Genomic DNA, 18,719 nt, shown 5'->3' with positions numbered 1-18,719 from the left:
CCCATGAACCAGGACACATTGCTCACTCAGATTCTCAGGGTCGTTCCCACTCGCCCATGCAGAGCATGTATTTAAAACGCCCATTTTAAAAGGCTGAAAAATTTCTCCTGCCTACAGATATAACAACAGCTTGCATTTATATAGCACCTTTAACAAGTAAAATTTCCCACGGTACCACAGAGTAATTATCTAGTCATAAACTGTCCCTACAACCCTCTGAGATCTGCCCACTCCTCCAATTTTGGCATCTCACACACACCCCTCAATTTTAATAGCTCCATCATTGGCGCTCTGGGCCCTAAGCTCTGCAATTCCCTTCCCTTAAACCTCACCGCTCCTGTAATACGCTCCTTAAAACCGACCTCTTTGACCCCCCCCCCCAAGCTTTTGGTTGCCTGTCCCAATATCTCCTAATGTAACTTGGTATCAAATTATCTGATTACTCCCCTGTCAAGTGCCTTGGGGCATTTCACTGTGTTAAAAGCAATATATAAATGCCCGTTTTTGTTGACTCTCCCCATCCCTTTCTCTGACAAGACCAGCATTTGTTGCCCATCCCTAATTGCCCTTGACCTGAGTGTCTTGCTAGGCCATATCAGGGGGCAGTTAAGAGTCAACCACATTGCTGTGGGTCTGGAGTCACATGTAGGGCAGACTGGGTAAGGACAGCAGATTTCCTCCCCTAAAGGGCATTAGTGAACCAGATGGGTTTTTACGACAATTGACAATGGTTTCATGGTCACCATTACTGAGACCAGCCTTCAATTCCGTATTTTTAAAAAACTGAATTGAAGTTTACCAGCTGCCATGGTGGTATGTGTCTCAGTATATCAATGTTTGTGTTTTAAAAAAAAAAATCAGTAGCGAAATACATTCATTTTGTTTAAAAGCCTCAGGTAATTCAGACACATGTTTTCACCCAGACTCCTCCTCTGCCCACTACATCTGCACTGGGGCCAAATAGGTATCTCCCTTTAAATTACTGACAGGTACCCCTCTTACCTGTGTCGCCTGAGTGGCATAGGGATGTACATCGTGCATCAGAAGGCAGCAAGCTGCAGAGTGCCAAGTGCTGAAAGACACAAGACAGAATATTTAAAGCAGGCATCGAGTTACGCTGGAGATCCCAACACTGGCGACTCCCCCAACTTTCAACTCAAAAGGAATGGCATCATTGCACAGCTGGGTATTTGAACATAGTTGAAAAGGATTGCATTATACTTTACTGAGGTAACAGCAGATGCACAGCTCGAATGCTGGCAATATAAACCAGCTAAATTCTTGATGCACAAAATGTGCACAGGGGTGTTAGCACATTAAAAACAACTGGTTAATACCTCTATTGTAATAGCAGACAGAAAGCTGCTAAGCCAGTACTAATCACAGTGATTACGGACTTCACCTAGCAAACCATGGCAGGGCATTGATTAAAATATTGCCCACTACTCCCTGAAATACAATCTTACAGACTAATAGAACCTTGGCCTTTGTCTTGGGGGCAGAGGGAGTGGGGTGGGGAAGACTGGAATACAAAGGGGAGGAAGCAATGCCTCAGTTCTACAGAGCCTTGGCCATCTGGCCACCTGGAGTAACAGAGTTCACTTCAGGGTACTGCAGCATCAGGAAGGATGAGGACTGGTTGGGTGGTTTATATTCCTCTGGCGTACAGGGGACTGATTAAGGGATGATCTAATTGAGGTGATTAAACGGTAGATTGAGGGAAATTGTCTCCTCTGGTGAGGGGGAGTCTCGATCAAAGGGACATAACCTTAATTTTTTTTATTCTTTCACGGGATGTGGGCTCTGTTGGTTCAGCCAGCATTTGTTGCCCATCCCTAATTGCCCCTTGAGAAGGTGGTGGTGAGCTGCCTTCTTGAACGGCTGCAGTCCATGTGGTGTAGGTACACCCACAGTGCTGTTAGGGAGGGAGTTCCAGGATTTTGACCCAGCGACAGTGGAGGAACGGTGATATATTTGCAAGTCAGGATGGTGTCTGGCTTGGAGGGGAACTTGCAGGTGGTGGTGTCCTTTGTTCTTCTGGATGGTAGAAATTGCAGGTTTGGAAGGTGCTGTGGGAGGACCTTGGTGAATTCCTGCAGTGCATCTTGTAGATGGTACACACACTGCTGCCACTGTGCGTTGGTGGTGGGGGAGTGAATGTTTGTGGAAGGGGTGCCAATCAAGCGGGGCTGCTTTGTTCTGGATGGTGTCAAGCTTCTTGAGTGTTGTTGGAGCTGCACTCATCCAGGCAAGTGGGGAGTATTCCATCACACTCCTGACTTGTGCCTTGGTGGATAGGCTTTGGGGAGTCAGGAGGTGAGTTACTCACCGCAGAATTCCCAGCTGGTTCAGGGATGATGTCAGGAAGCATGCTACCAGTCTCTTTGGAACCATTACGTTCCACTCATCATCTGAGGTTGTTAGGAAGCTTACTACCTGTCTCTAACTTGAAGATATGATTTGAGTCAGATTAAAATACCCATTTTTTTATTTCTTGAAAAATCAGATTCTTTATGGGGAATAAGTTGGACTGTTCCCTCCACCCCGACCCCAGTAACCACATTAATGATTTAAACTGGTGACACCAAACTTACACTAAGGGTGAATCGGGAAACTTGAGTTGGATCAAGGTGGTCAGGAGAAACTGAATGAAATATTATAGTAACAAATTAACAGCAATAAACTCTGCCCTATATTATCGCCAACAGTTGGGGGATGGGAGGATCAGGGGAAACTTTAATCAAAGATTTCACCAGGCAACTGATGTTTCACAGAAAAGTTTTGTTTCAAAAGAGGAAATGTTGACGTGTTAATTAAGAATTTGCTACTCATTTCAGAATGCATTTCAACTCACCTCTCCACGACCAAATAAAATCGCAAGAAATGACGGTAATTCAGTAAGTATCTTAGCTGTGGTTTCGTGGAAAGGATTGTTCAGAGAAGTTAATAGGGTAGATAGAAATATTTCCTCGGTGGGGAGAGTCCAGAACAAGGGGACAGAACCTTCAAATTCAAGTCAGGCCATTCAGGGGTGATGTCAGGAAGCACTTCAAAGGGGAATGACAATCTGGAACTCTCTCCCCCCAAAAAGCTGTGGACACCGGGGGTCAATTGGACCTTTGTAGACTAAGATCGTTTGATCGATCGATGTTTTGTTGGGTTTGGGTATCAAGGGATATGGAGCATGGGAGAATGAAGCTTAGGTTCAGATCAGTGATCTAACTGAACTGAATGGTGCTAGAGGCCCAAGGGGCTGAAAGGCCTCCCCTCCTGCTCCTTATATCCTACAGGCAACTGATCTGCAAATTCCAACACCGCAGGGGACACAGAACAAGCCCGGGAATGATTTGACAAAAATAGTTTCGAATCTCCATCCGGTTTAAACCCAATTGTCCTGCTACACGTCAGAGATTACAAAATTGAGTCATTTGGGTAAAGGGCTCTTGATTATAAATCATTGAACAAAGGTCACCCAGTCCACACCCAATCACAGAATGATATAGCACTGGGCAAAGCCATTCGAACCCTTTGAAAGATCGACCTAATTAGTCCCGCTCCCCCCGCTCTTTCCCCATAGCTCAGGCAGCGCCTTCCAGATCACAACAACTCACTGTGTAAAAAAAATTCCTCACACCTGCACCGGTTTTTAAAAAAAAATTCTTAAATCAGTGTCCCTCAGGTAACCCATCCTCCAGCTGGTGGAAAATTCCTCTAACTCAAAAACACTCTGTTCATGGTCAGACTGCCGGCTGTGTCACCATGGGTGCGTGCAAATTGACTCCCCTCTCCCACCCAACTCCGATCACACTCCGAAAGTACTACACTGGTTATAAAACAGTTGAGGACATCTCAAGGATGTGAAAGGCACTATAGAATAGTGCTTTAAAATGTTTTTAAAATATTAACTATAGGCTGTAACCACCGTGTAACTGAGTTTCCCAACTGGCTGATCTCTGCCATACCAGTTAGGTTATTCTAGTGGTCTAGTGGACCGGATTAATAGTCCTCAGACCACGAGCTCAAATCCCTCCACGGACAGTTTGAGAATCTGAATGCAGACTTAAAAATCTAAAGATAAAAAAAGCCTGGATCAATAAAGAAGTGAGCATCAAAACCCAAACTGGTTTCCATGTCCTTTTAGGGTAAACTGGCTGTCCTTAACCACCCTAGTCCCACCCCAACGTGCTTGACTCTTTAATGTTTACTGACTCATCGAGCCATTGGGTGAGCTTACTCAGATTGGAGCAGACTTTGTCCAAACCATACAAATGACAAGTAACAGCAACTGGACTTAGTGATATGTAATTGCTTGTCAACATAGCAAGTTCAATGTTCACCACATTCCATCACTGTCCAGAGCACCTGGAATGATTTGTGTCAAAACAAACAGCATGAACGCTTGACAGTACAATTGTACATTGTGTAAGAGAGAGTACACTGAGTTTACAATAGTGGGTGCATTACTGGTGAGGACAGGTCTGTCACTGCATAACACTGGGGTACAGTACTGGTGGGGACAGGTCTGTCACTGTATAACACTGGGGTACAGTACTGGTGGGGACAGGTAAGACGATAAGACATAGGAGCAGAAATTAGGCCATTCGGCCCATTGAGTCTGCTCCATCATTCAATCATGGCTGATAAGTTTCTCAACCTTTGATCCCCATACCAATCAATAACCTATCTATCTTGGTCTTAAATACACTCAATGATCTGGCCTCCACAGCCTTCTGTGGCAATGAATTCCATAGATTCACCACTCTCTGGCTAAAGAAGTTTCTCCTCATCTCTGTTCTAAAAGGTCTTCTCTTTACACTGAGGCTATGCCCTCAGGTCCTAGTCTCTCCTACTAATGGAAACATCTTCCCCACGTCCACTCTATCCAGGCCTTTCAGTATTCTGTAAGTTTCAACCAGATCCCCCCTCATCCTTCTAAACTCCATCGAGTATAGACCCAGAGTCCTCAAACGTTCCTCATATGTTAAGCCTTTCATTCCTGGGATCGTTCTCGTGAACCTCCTCTGGACCCTCTCCAGGGCCAGAACATCCTTCCTGAGATACGGGGCCCAAAATTGCTCACAATATTCTAAATGTGGTCTGACCAGAGCCTTATAAAGCCTCAGCAGAACATCCCTGCTTTTATATTCTAGTCCTCTCGAAATAAATGCCAACATTGCATTTGCCTTCCTAACTACCGACTCAACCTGCAAATAAACCTTAAGAGAATCCTGGACTAGGACTCCCAAGTCCCTTTGCACTCCAGATTTCTGAATTCTCTCCCTATTTAGAAAATAGTCTATGCCTCTATTCTTCCTACCAAAGTGCATGACCTCACATTTGCCCATGTTGTATTCCATCTGCCACTTCTTTGCCCATTCTTCTAACCTGTCCAAATCCTTCTGCAGCCTCCCCGCCTCCTCAATACTACCTGTCCCGCCACCTATCTTTGTATCGTCTGCAAACTTAGCCAGCATGCCCTCAGTTCTTTCATCTAGATCGTTAATGTAGAAAGTGAAAAGTTGTGGTCCCAACACTGACCCCTGCGGAACTCCACTAATGACTGGCCGCCATCCTGAGAAGGACCCCCTTATCCCCACTCTCTGCCTCCTGCCAGACAGCCAATCTTCTATCCATGCTAGTACCTTACCTCTAACACCATGGGCTCTTATCTTACTGAGCAGCCTCCTGTGCGGCACCTTGTCAAAGGCATTCTGGAAGTCCAAGTAGATAACATCCATTGGCTCTCCTTTGTCTAACCTACTCATTACCTCCTCAAAGAATTCTAACAGGCATGACCTCCCTGTCACTGTATAACACTGGGGTACAGTACTGGTGGGGACGGGTCTGTTACTGTATAACACTGGGGTACAGTGCTGGTGGGGATGGGTTTGTCACTGTATAACACTGGGGTACAGTACTGGTGGGGACGGGTCTGTCACTGTATAACACTGGGGTACAGTGCTGGTGGGGGACAGGTCTGTCACTGTATAACACTGGGGTACAGTACTGGTGGGGACGGGTTTGTCACTGTATAACACTGGGGTACAGTACTGGTGGGGATGAGTCTGTCACTGTATAACACTGGGGTACAGTACTGGTGGGGATGGGTTTGTCACTGTATAACACTGGGGTACAGTACTGGTGGGGATGGGTCTGTCACTGTATAACACTGGGGTACAGTACTGGTGGGGATGGGTCTGTCACTGTATAACACTGGGGTACAGTACCGGTGGGGATGGGTTTGTCACTGTATAACACTGGGGTACACTACTGGTGGGGATGGGTTTGTCACTGTATAACACTGGGGTACAGTACTGGTGGGGACAGGTCTGTCACTGTATAACACTGGGGTACAGTACTGGTGGGGATGGGTTTGTCACTGTATAACACTGGGGTACAGTACTGGTGGGGATGGGTTTGTCACTGTATAACACTGGAGTACAGTACTGGTGGGGATGGGTTTGTCACTGTATAACACTGGGGTACAGTACTGGTGGGGATGGGTTTGTCACTGTATAACACTGGGGTATAGTACTGGTGGGGACAGGTCTGTCACTGTATAACACTGGGGTACAGTACTGGTGGGGATGGGTTTGTCACTGTATAACACTGGGGTATAGTACTGGTGGGGACAGGTCTGTCACTGTATAACAGTGGGGTACAGTCCTGGTGGGGATGGGTTTGTCACTGTATAACACTGGGGTATAGTACTGGTGGGGATGGGCTTGTCACTGTATAACACTGGGGTACAGTACTGGTGGGGATGGATCTGTCACTGTATAACACTGGGGTACAGTACTGGTGGGGATGGGTTTGTCACGGTATAACACTGGGATACAGTACTGGTGGGGATGGGTCTGTCACTGTATAACACTGGGGTACAGTACTGGTGGGGATGGGTTTGTCACTGTATAACACTGGGATACAGTACTGGTGGGGATGGGTCTGTCACTGTATAACACTGGGGTACAGTGCTGGTGGGGATGGGTCTGTCACTGTATAACACTGGGATACAGTACTGGTGGGGATGGGTTTGTCACTTTATAACACTGGGGTACAGTACTGGTGGGGACGGGTCTGTCACTGTATAACACTGGGGTACAGTGCTGGTGGGGGACAGGTCTGTCACTGTATAACACTGGGGTACAGTACTGGTGGGGACGGGTTTGTCACTGTATAACACTGGGGTACAGTACTGGTGGGGATGGGTTTGTCACTGTATAACACTGGGGTACAGTACTGGTGGGGATGGGTCTGTCACTGTATAACACTGGGGTACAGTACTGGTGGGGATGGGTCTGTCACTGTATAACACTGGGGTACAGTACCGGTGGGGATGGGTTTGTCACTGTATAACACTGGGGTACACTACTGGTGGGGATGGGTTTGTCACTGTATAACACTGGGGTACAGTACTGGTGGGGACAGGTCTGTCACTGTATAACACTGGGGTACAGTACTGGTGGGGATGGGTTTGTCACTGTATAACACTGGGGTACAGTACTGGTGGGGATGGGTTTGTCACTGTATAACACTGGAGTACAGTACTGGTGGGGATGGGTTTGTCACTGTATAACACTGGGGTACAGTACTGGTGGGGATGGGTTTGTCACTGTATAACACTGGGGTATAGTACTGGTGGGGACAGGTCTGTCACTGTATAACACTGGGGTACAGTACTGGTGGGGATGGGTTTGTCACTGTATAACACTGGGGTATAGTACTGGTGGGGACAGGTCTGTCACTGTATAACAGTGGGGTACAGTCCTGGTGGGGATGGGTTTGTCACTGTATAACACTGGGGTATAGTACTGGTGGGGATGGGCTTGTCACTGTATAACACTGGGGTACAGTACTGGTGGGGATGGATCTGTCACTGTATAACACTGGGGTACAGTACTGGTGGGGATGGGTTTGTCACGGTATAACACTGGGATACAGTACTGGTGGGGATGGGTCTGTCACTGTATAACACTGGGGTACAGTACTGGTGGGGATGGGTTTGTCACTGTATAACACTGGGATACAGTACTGGTGGGGATGGGTCTGTCACTGTATAACACTGGGGTACAGTGCTGGTGGGGATGAGTCTGTCACTGTATAACACTGGGATACAGTACTGGTGGGGATGGGTTTGTCACTTTATAACACTGGGGTACAGTACTGGTGGGGATGGGTTTGTCACTGTATAACACTGGGATACAGTACTGGTGGGGATGGGTCTGTCACTGTATAATACTGGGGTACAGTGCTGGTGGGGATGAGTCTGTCACTGTATAACACTGGGATACAGTACTGGTGGGGATGGGTCTGTCACTGTATAACACTGGGGTACAGTACTGGTGGGGATGGGTCTGTCACTGTATAACACTGGGATACAGTACTGGTGGGGATGGGTCTGTCACTGTATAACACTGAGGTACAGTGCTGGTGGGGATGAGTTTGTCACTGTATAACACTGGGATACAGTACTGGTGGGGATGGGTCTGTCACTGTATAACACTGGGGTACAGTGCTGGTGGGGATGGGTTTGTCACTGTATAACACGGGGATACAGTACTGGTGGGGATGGAACTGTCACAGTATAACACTGGGGTACAGTGCTGGTGGGGACGGGTCTGTCACTGTATAACACTGGGATACAGTACTGGTGGGGACGGGTCTGTCACTGTATAACACTGGGGTACAGTACTGGTGGGGACGGGTCTGTCACTGTATAACACTGGGGTACAGTACTGGTGGGGACAGGTCTGTCACTGTACAACACTGAGGTACAGTACTGGTGGGGATGGGTTTGTCACTGTATAACACTGAGGTACAGTACTGGTGGGGATGGGTTTGTCACTGTATAACACTGGGGTACAGTACTGGTGGGGGCGGGTCTGTCACTGTATAACACTGGGATACAGTACTGGTGGGGACGGGTCTGTCACTGTATAACACGGGTACAGTACTGGTGGGGATGGGTTTGTCACTGTATAACACTGGGGTACAGTACTGGTGGGGATGGGTCTGTCACTGTATAACACTGGGGTACAGTACTGGTGGGGATGGGTCTGTCACTGTATAACACTGGGGTACAGTGCTGGTGGGGATGGGTCTGTCACTGTATAACACTGGGATACAGTACTGGTGGGGATGGGTCTGTCACTGTATAACACTGGGGTACAGTACTGGTGGGGATGGGTCTGTCACTGTATAACACAGGGATACAGTACTGGCGGGGATGGGTCTGTCACTGTATAACACTGGGGTACAGTGCTGGTGGGGATGGGTCTGTCACTGTATAACACAGGGATACAGTACTGGCGGGGATGGGTCTGTCACTGTATAACACTGGGGTACAGCACTGGTGGGGATGGGTCTGTCACTGTATAACACAGGGATACAGTACTGGCGGGGATGGGTCTGTCACTGTATAACACTGGGGTACAGTGCTGGTGGGGATGGGTTTGTCACTGTATAACACTGGGATACAGTACTGGTGGGGATGGGTCTGTCACTGTATAACACTGGGGTACAGTGCTGGTGGGGATGGGTTTGTCACTGTATAACACGGGGATACAGTACTGGTGGGGATGGGTCTGTCACTGTATAACACTGGGGTACAGTGCTGGTGGGGATGGGTCTGTCACTGTGTAACACTGGGATACAGTACTGGTGGGGACGGGTCTGTCACTGTATAACACTGGGGTACAATACTGGTGGGGACAGACCTGTCACTGTATAACACTGGGGTACAGTACTGGTGGGGACAGACCTGTCACTGTATAACACTGGGGTACAGTACTGGTGGGGATGGGTCTGTCACTGTATAACACTGGGGTACAGTACTGGTGGGGATGGGTCTGTCACTGTATAACACTGGGGTACAGTACTGGTGGGGACGGGTCTGTCACTGTAGAACACTGGGGTACAGTACTGGTGGGACGGGTCTGTCACTGTATAACACTGGGGTACAGTACTGGTGGGGATGGGTTTGTCACTGTATAACACTGGGGTACAGTACTGGTGGGGATGGGTCTGTCACTGTATAACACTGGGGTACAGTACTGGTGGGGATGGGTCTGTCACTGTATAACACTGGGGTACAGTACTGGTGGGGATGAGTTTGTCACTGTATAACACTGGAGTACAGTACTGGTGGGGATGGGTTTGTCACTGTATAACACTGGGGTACAGTACTGGTGGGGATGGGTTTGTCACTGTATAACACTGGGGTATAGTACTGGTGGGGACAGGTCTGTCACTGTATAACACTGGGCTACAGTACTGGTGGGGATGGGTTTGTCACTGTATAACACTGGGGTATAGTACTGGTGGGGACAGGTCTGTCACTGTATAACACTGGGGTACAGTCCTGGTGGGGATGGGTTTGTCACTGTATAACACTGGGGTATAGTACTGGTGGGGATGGGTTTGTCACTGTATAACACTGGGGTACAGTACTGGTGGGGATGGATCTGTCACTGTATAACACTGGGGTACAGTACTGGTGGGGATGGGTTTGTCACTGTATAACACTGGGATACAGTATTGGTGGGGATGGGTCTGTCACTGTATAACACTGGGGTACAGTACTGGTGGGGATGGGTTTGTCACTGTATAACACTGGGATACAGTACTGGTGGGGATGGGTCTGTCACTGTATAACACTGGGGTACAGTGCTGGTGGGGATGGGTCTGTCACTGTATAACACTGGGATACAGTACTGGTGGGGATGGGTCTGTCACTGTATAACACTGGGGTACAGTGCTGGTGGGGATGGGTTTGTCACTTTATAACACTGGGGTACAGTACTGGTGGGGATGGGTTTGTCACGGTATAACACTGGGATACAGTACTGGTGGGGATGGGTCTGTCACTGTGTAATACTGGGGTACAGTGCTGGTGGGGATGAGTCTGTCACTGTATAACACTGGGATACAGTACTGGTGGGGATGGGTCTGTCACTGTATAACACTGGGGTACAGTACTGGTGGGGATGGGTCTGTCACTGTATAACACTGGGATACAGTACTGGTGGGGATGGGTCTGTCACTGTATAACACTGAGGTACAGTGCTGGTGGGGATGAGTTTGTCACTGTATAACACTGGGATACACTACTGGTGGGGATGGATCTGTCACTGTATAACACTGGGGTACAGTGCTGGTGGGGATGGGTTTGTCACTGTATAACACGGGGATACAGTACTGGTGGGGATGGGTCTGTCACTGTGTAACACTGGGGTACAGTACTGGTGCGGACGGGTCTGTCACTGTATAACACTGGGATACAGTACTGGTGGGGATGGGTCTGTCACTGTGTAACACTGGGGTACAGTACTGGTGGGGACGGGTCTGTCACTGTGTAACACTGGGGTACAGTACTGGTGGGGACGGGTCTGTCACTGTATAACACTGGGATACAGTACTGGTGGGGACAGGTCTGTCACTGTATAACACTGGGGTACAGTACTGGTGGGGACAGGTCTGTCACTGTATAACACTGGGGTACAGTACTGGTGGGGACGGGTCTGTCACTGTATAACACTGTGATACAATACTGGTGGGGACAGACCTGTCACTGTATAACACTGGGGTACAATACTGGTGGGGACGGGTCTGTCACTGTATAACACTGGGGTACAGTACTGGTGGGGATGGGTCTGTCACTGTATAACACTGGGGTACAATATGGTGGGGACAGACCTGTCACTGTATAACACTGGGGTACAGTACTGGTGGGGACAGACCTGTCACTGTATAACACTGGGGTACAGTACTGGTGGGGATGGGTCTGTCACTGTATAACACTGGGGTACAGTACTGGTGGGGATGGGTCTGTCACTGTATAACACTGGGTTACAGTACTGGTGGGGACGGGTCTGTCACTGTATAACACTGGGGTACAGTACTGGTGGGGATCGGTCTGTCACTGTATAACACTGGGGTACAGTACTGGTGGGGATGGGTTTGTCACTGTATAACACTGGGATACAGTACTGGTGGGGATGGGTCTGTCACTGTATAACACTGGGGTACAGTACTGGTGGGGATGGGTTTGTCACTGTATAACACTGGGATACAGTGCTGGTGGGGATGGGTCTGTCACTGTATAACACTGGGGTACAGTGCTGGTGGGGATGGGTCTGTAACTGTATAACACTGGGATACAGTACTGGTGGGGATGGGTCTGTCACTGTATAACACTGGGGTACAGTACTGGTGGGGATGGGTCTGTCACTGTATAACACTGGGGTACAGTGCTGGTGGGGATGGGTTTGTCACTGTATAACACGGGGATACAGTACTGGTGGGGATGGGTCTGTCACTGTATAACACTGGGGTACAGTGCTGGTGGGGATGGGTCTGTCACTGTATAACACTGGGATACGGTACTGGTGGGGACGGGTCTGTCACTGTATAACACTGGGGTACAGTAGTGGTGGGGATGGGTCTGTCACTGTATAACACTGGGGTACAGTCCTAGTGGGGACAGGTCTGTCACTGTACAACACTGAGGTACAGTACTGGTGGGGATGGGTTTGTCACTGTATAACACTGAGGTACAGTACTGGTGGGGATGGGTTTGTCACTGTATAACGCAGGGGTACAGTACTGGTGGGGACGGGTCTGTCACTGTATAACACTGGGATACAGTACTGGTGGAGACGGGTCTGTCACTGTATAACACTGGGGTACAGTACTGGTGGGGACGGGTTTGTCACTGTATAACACTGGGGTACAGTACTGGTGGGGATGGGTCTGTCACTGTATAACACTGGGGTACAGTATTGGTGGGGATGGGTCTGTCACTGTATAACACTGGGGTACAGTACTGGTGGGGACGGGTCTGTCACTGTATAACACTGGGGTACAGTATTGGTGGGGATGGGTCTGTCACTGTATAACACTGGGGTACAGTACTGGTGGGGACGGGTCTGTCACTGTATAACACTGGGGTACAGTACTGGTGGGGACGGGTCTGTCACTGTATAACACTGGGGTACAGTACTGGTGGGGACGGGTCTGTCACTGTATAACACTGGGGTACAGTACTGGTGGGGACAGGTCTGTCACTGTATAACACTGGGATACAGTACTGGTGGGGACGGGTCTGTCACTGTATAACACTGGGGTACAGTACTGGTGGGGACGGGTCTGTCACTGTATAACACTGGGGTACAGTACTGGTGGGGACGGGTCTGTCACTGTATAACACTGGGATACAGTACTGGTGGGGACTGGTCTGTCACTGTATAACACTGGGGTACAGTACTGGTGAGGACGGGTCTGTCACTGTATAACACTGGGGTACAGTACTGGTGGGGATGGGTCTGTCACTGTATAACATTGGGGTACAGTACTGGTGGGTACGGGTCTGTCACTGTATAACACTGGGGTACAGTACTGGTGGGGACGGGTCTGTCACTGTATAACACTGGGGTACAGTACTGGTGGGGAACGGTCTGTCACTGTATAACACTGGGGTACAGTACTGGTGGGGACAGGTCTGTCACTATATAACACTGGGGTACAGTACTGGTGGGGACAGGTCTGTCACTGTATAACACTGGGGTACAGTACTGGTGGGGACAGGTCTGTCACTGTATAACACTGGGGTATAGTACTGGTGGGGACAGGTCTGTCACTGTATAACACTGGGGTATAGTACTGGTGGGGATGGGTCTGTCACTGTATAACACTGGGGTACAGTACTGGTGGGGACAGGTCTGTCACTGTATAACACTGGGGTACAGTACTGGTGGGGATGGGTCTGTCACTGTATAACACTGGGGTACAGTACTGGTGGGGATGGGTCTGTCACTGTATAACACTGGGGTACAGTACTGGTGGGGATGGGTTTGTCACTGTATAACACTGGGGTACAGTACTGGTGGGGACAGGTCTGTCACTGTATCACACTGGGGTACAGTACTGGTGGGGACAGGTCTGTCACTGTATAACACTGGGGTACAGTACTGGTGAGGACGGGTCTGTCACTGTATAACACTGGGGTACAGTACTGGTGGGGACAGGTCTGTCACTGTATAACACTGGGGTACAGTACTGGTGAGGACGGGTCTGTCACTGTATAACACTGGGGTACAGTACTGGTGGGGATGGGTTTGTCACTGTATAACACTGGGGTACAGTACTGGTGGGGACGGGTCTGTCACTGTATAACACTGGGGTACAGTACTGGTGGGGACGGGTCTGTCACTGTATAACACTGGGGTACAGTACTGGTGAGGACGGGTCTGTCACTGTATAACACTGGGGTACAGTACTGGTGGGGACGGGTCTGTCACTGTATAACACTGGGGTACAGTACTGGTGGGGACGGGTCTGTCACTGTATAACACTGGGGTACAGTACTGGTGGGGACGGGTCTGTCACTGTATAACACTGGGGTACAGTACTGGTGGGGATGGGTCTGTCACTGTATAACACTGGGGTACAGTACTGGTGGGGATGGGTCTGTCACTGTATAACACTGGGGTACAGTACTGGTGGGGATGGGTTTGTCACTGTATAACACTGGGGTACAGTACTGGTGGGGATGGGTTTGTCACTGTATAACACTGGGGTACAGTACTGGTGGGGACCGGTCTGTCACTGTATAACACTGGGGTACAGTACTGGTGGGGACGGGACTGTCACTGTATAACACTGGGGTACAGTACTGGTGAGGACGGGTCTGTCACTGTATAACACTGGGGTACAGTACTGGTGGGGACGGGTCTGTCACTGTATAACACTGGGGTACAGTACTGGTGGGGACGGGTCTGTCACTGTATAACACTGGGGTACAGTACTGGTGGGGACGGGTCTGTCACTGTATAACACTGGGGTACAGTACTGGTGGGGATGGGTCTGTCACTGTATAACACTGGGGTACAGTACTGGTGGGGATGGGTCTGTCACTGTATAACACTGGGGTACAGTACTGGTGGGGATGGGTTTGTCACTGTATAACACTGGGGTACAGTACTGGTGGGGATGGGTTTGTCACTGTATAACACTGGGGTACAGTACTGGTGGGGACGGGTCTGTCACTGTATAACACTGGGGTACAGTACTGGTGGGGACGGGTCTGTCACTGTATAACACTGGGGTACAGTACTGGTGAGGACAGGTCTGTCACTGTATAACACTGGGGTACAGTACTGGTGGGGACAGACCTGTCACTGTGTAACACTGGGGTACAGTACTGGTGGGGACGGGTCTGTCACTGTATAACACTGGGATACAGTACTGGTGGGGACGGGTCTGTCACTGTATAACACTGGGGTACAGTACTGGTGAGGACAGGTCTGTCACTGTATAACACTGGGGTACAGTACTGGTGAGGACAGGTCTGTCACTGTATAACACTGGGGTACAGTACTGGTGAGGACAGGTCTGTCACTGTATAACACTGGGGTACAGTACTGGTGGGGACGGGTCTGTCACTGTATAACACTGGGGTACAGTACTGGTGGGGACAGGTCTGTCGCTGTATAACACTGGGGTACAGTACTGGTGGGGACAGGTCTGTCACTGTATAACACTGGGGTACAGTACTGGTGGAGATGGGTCTGTCACTGTATAACACTGGGGTACAATACTGGTGGGGACGGGTCTGTCCCTGTATAACACTGGGGTACAGTACTGGTGGGGAGGGGTCTGTCACTGTATAACACTGGGGTACAGTACTGGTGGGGATGGGTTTGTCACTGTATAACACTGGGGTACAGTACTGGTGGGGACGGGTCTGTCCCTGTATAACACTGGGGTACAGTACTGGTGGGGAGGGGTCTGTCACTGTATAACACTGGGGTACAGTACTGGTGGGGACGGGTCTGTCCCTGTATAACACTGGGGTACAGTACTGGTGGGGAGGGGTCTGTCACTGTATAACACTGGGGTACAATACTGGTGGGGACGGGTCTGTCCCTGTATAACACTGGGGTACAGTACTGGTGGGGAGGGGTCTGTCACTGTATAACACTGGGGTACAGTACTGGTGGGGATGGGTTTGTCACTGTGTCATTATCTTAGCCAGTACTTTAGCTACCAGTCATTTGAATTACATTAGATTTCTGGTTTTTTAAGAGAGGTTCTGTTAATGGGCACACTGATTTTCATACAGTCTGTTTACTGCAGCTCTCTTAAATGTTAGTGAAATGTGAGAGGGGAAATGGACTGAGTGCTTTTTGATTGTTGTGTAACTTTCCTCATTACTGAGTGATGGGGGATTATTCAGTAAATATACACACGAAGCCGGTTTACCCGGATTGTACGTTTGTGAATGAGAAGTTTTCAACTGAATTAAACACTTGTTGTTAAGCACGTCAAAAACAGCCAAACCTGAGGCTAGTTAGTGATCTCTGCCGGATAACGGAGCAGTAGCACTGGGTGGGCAAGAGGCACAGCGAGCGGCTCCGGCCGGGGAGGGAAAGGGGTGCGGCGGACACGCCCCACCTCCCTCTCGGACACGCCCCACCTCCCTCTCGGACACGCCCCACCTCCCTCTCGGACACGCCCCACCTCCCTCTCGGACACGCCCCACCTCCCTCTCGGACACGCCCCACCTCCCCCCGGCGGGTCACGCCCCCCCTCCCCCCGGCGGGTCACGCCCCCCCCCCCCCCCCCCCCCCGGCGGGTCACGCCCCCCCCCCCCCCCCCCCCCCCGGCGGGTCACGCCCCCCCCCCCCCCCCCCCCCCCGGCGGGTCACGCCCCCCCCCCCCCCCCCCCCGGCGGGTCACGCCCCCCCCCCCCCCCCCCCCCCCGGCGGGTCACGCCCCCCCCCCCCCCCCCCCCCCGGCGGGTCACGCCCCCCCCCCCCCCCCCCCCCCCCGGCGGGTCACGCCCCCCCCCCCCCCCCCCCCCCGGCGGGTCACGCCCCCCCCCCCCCCCCCCCCCCGGCGGGTCACGCCCCCCCCCCCCCCCCCCCCCCGGCGGGTCACGCCCCCCCCCCCCCCCCCCCCCGGCGGGTCACGCCCCCCCCCCCCCCCCCGGCGGGTCACGCCCCCCCCCCCCCCCCCCCGGCGGGTCACGCCCCCCCCCCCCCCCCCCCGGCGGGTCACGCCCCCCCCCCCCCCCCCCCGGCGGGTCACGCCCCCCCCCCCCCCCCCCGGCGGGTCACGCCCCCCCCCCCCCCCCCCCGGCGGGTCACGCCCCCCCCCCCCCCGGCGGGTCACGCCCCCCCCCCCCCCCCCCCCCGGCGGGTCACGCCCCCCCCCCCCCCCCCCCCCCCGGCGGGTCACGCCCCCCCCCCCCCCGGCGGGTCACGCCCCCCCCCCCTTCCCCCCTTCCCCCCCCCCCGGCGGGTCACGCCCCCCCCCCCCCGGCGGGTCACGCCCCCCCCCCCTTCCCCCCCCTCCCTTCCCCCCCCTTCCCCCCCCTCCCCTTCCCCCCCCTCCCCCCCCCCTCCCTTCCCCCCCTCCCCCTCCCCCCCTTCCCCCCTTCCCCCCCCTCCCCCCCTCCCCTCCCTCCCCGGCGGGTCACGCCCCCGCCCTCTCCCCGGCGCCCTCAGCTCCGACATGTCCCGATGTCCCAATCACCCTGACAGCGCCTCCCTCCCCCAGGCGGAGATTTCTCCTACTCCCCGGGTGTGGTGCGTTGTTACTGTCGGCCTCTTACCATCTCCGCACAGCGCGGGCTCGGACCCGCCCGCACAGCCCCACTGCCACCGCCGCCCGGACTCCCAACATCTTCACTTAGAGCTCAGTCCGTTCGCGTCACCGCGCACGCACGACTTGGAATGCGTCACTGCGCCCGCACATCGGCGAACTCGTCATCACGCACGCACAACGGCGAACCCCTCCGCGCACGCACACCGGCGATCGTCATCGCGCACGAACAGCGGCGATTGCGTCACTGCTCACCCGCACCAGGAATTACGTCACCAGCAAACGCAGTCGCATCAAAGCCTCTGCGTCATCACGCAGCGCCCTGGAATGCTGGGCCTTGTAGTCCTGGAGCTGATGGAGGTCGATTGATCCTCAGACCGACCCCCCCTCACTGCCTCAGACCGACCCACCCTCAGACTGACCCCTCCCTCACTGTCTCAGACCGACCCACCCTCAGACTGACTCCCCTCACTGCCTCAGACTGACCCACCCTCAGACTGACCCCCCCCCTCACTGTCTCAGACCGACCCACCCTCAGACTGACTCCCCTCACTGCCTCAGACTGACCCATCCTCAGACTGATTCTGTCTCAGACTGACCCCCCCCACTGCCTCAGACTGACCCACCCTCAGACTGACCACCCTCACTGCCTCAGACTGACCCACCCTCAGACTGACCCCCCTCACTGCCTCAGACTGACCCCCCTCACTGCCTCAGACTGACTCATCCTCAGACTGACCCACCCTCACTGTCTCAGGCTAACCATCCTCACTGCCTCAGACTGACCCCCCTCATTGTCTCAGACTGACCCCCCTCACTGCCTCAGACTGACCCCCCTCATTGTCTCAGACTGACCCCCCTCACTGCCTCAGACTGACTCATCCTCAGACTGACCCACCCTCACTGTCTCAGGCTAACCATCCTCACTGCCTCAGACTGACCCCCCTCACTGTCTCAGACTGACCCCCCTCACTGCCTCAGACTGACCCCCCTCACTGCCTCAGACTGACCCCCCTCATTGTCTCAGACTGACCCCCCTCACTGCCTCAGACTGACTCAACCTCAGACTGACCCACCCTCACTGTCTCAGGCTAACCATCCTCACTGCCTCAGAC

At 52.4% G+C, this 18,719-nt stretch overlaps 1 protein-coding gene across 1 annotated transcript in view; it reads right to left on the bottom strand.

Annotated features, from left to right (window-relative positions):
• The window catches only part of acadvl (acyl-CoA dehydrogenase very long chain), a 66,555-nt gene extending 48,798 nt beyond the window's left edge, over positions 1-17,757 (bottom strand). Inside the window, exons 1-2 of the mRNA XM_078533751.1 lie at positions 17,615-17,757; positions 1,003-1,072 (exon numbers count right to left, since the gene is read on the bottom strand). Coding sequence (XP_078389877.1) covers positions 1,003-1,072; positions 17,615-17,685 — 141 coding nt within the window. The 5' untranslated portion in view covers positions 17,686-17,757. The remainder of the gene's footprint in view (positions 1-1,002; positions 1,073-17,614) is intronic.
• Between the last annotated feature and the right edge of the window lie 962 nt (positions 17,758-18,719).

Source organism: Cetorhinus maximus, chromosome 34 (assembly GCF_964194155.1).
Source record: "Cetorhinus maximus chromosome 34, sCetMax3.hap1.1, whole genome shotgun sequence".
Lineage (NCBI taxonomy): Eukaryota > Metazoa > Chordata > Chondrichthyes > Lamniformes > Cetorhinidae > Cetorhinus > Cetorhinus maximus.
The sequence above is the reverse complement of the archived record's forward strand: the minus strand, read 5'-3'. Positions and strand labels throughout refer to the sequence as shown.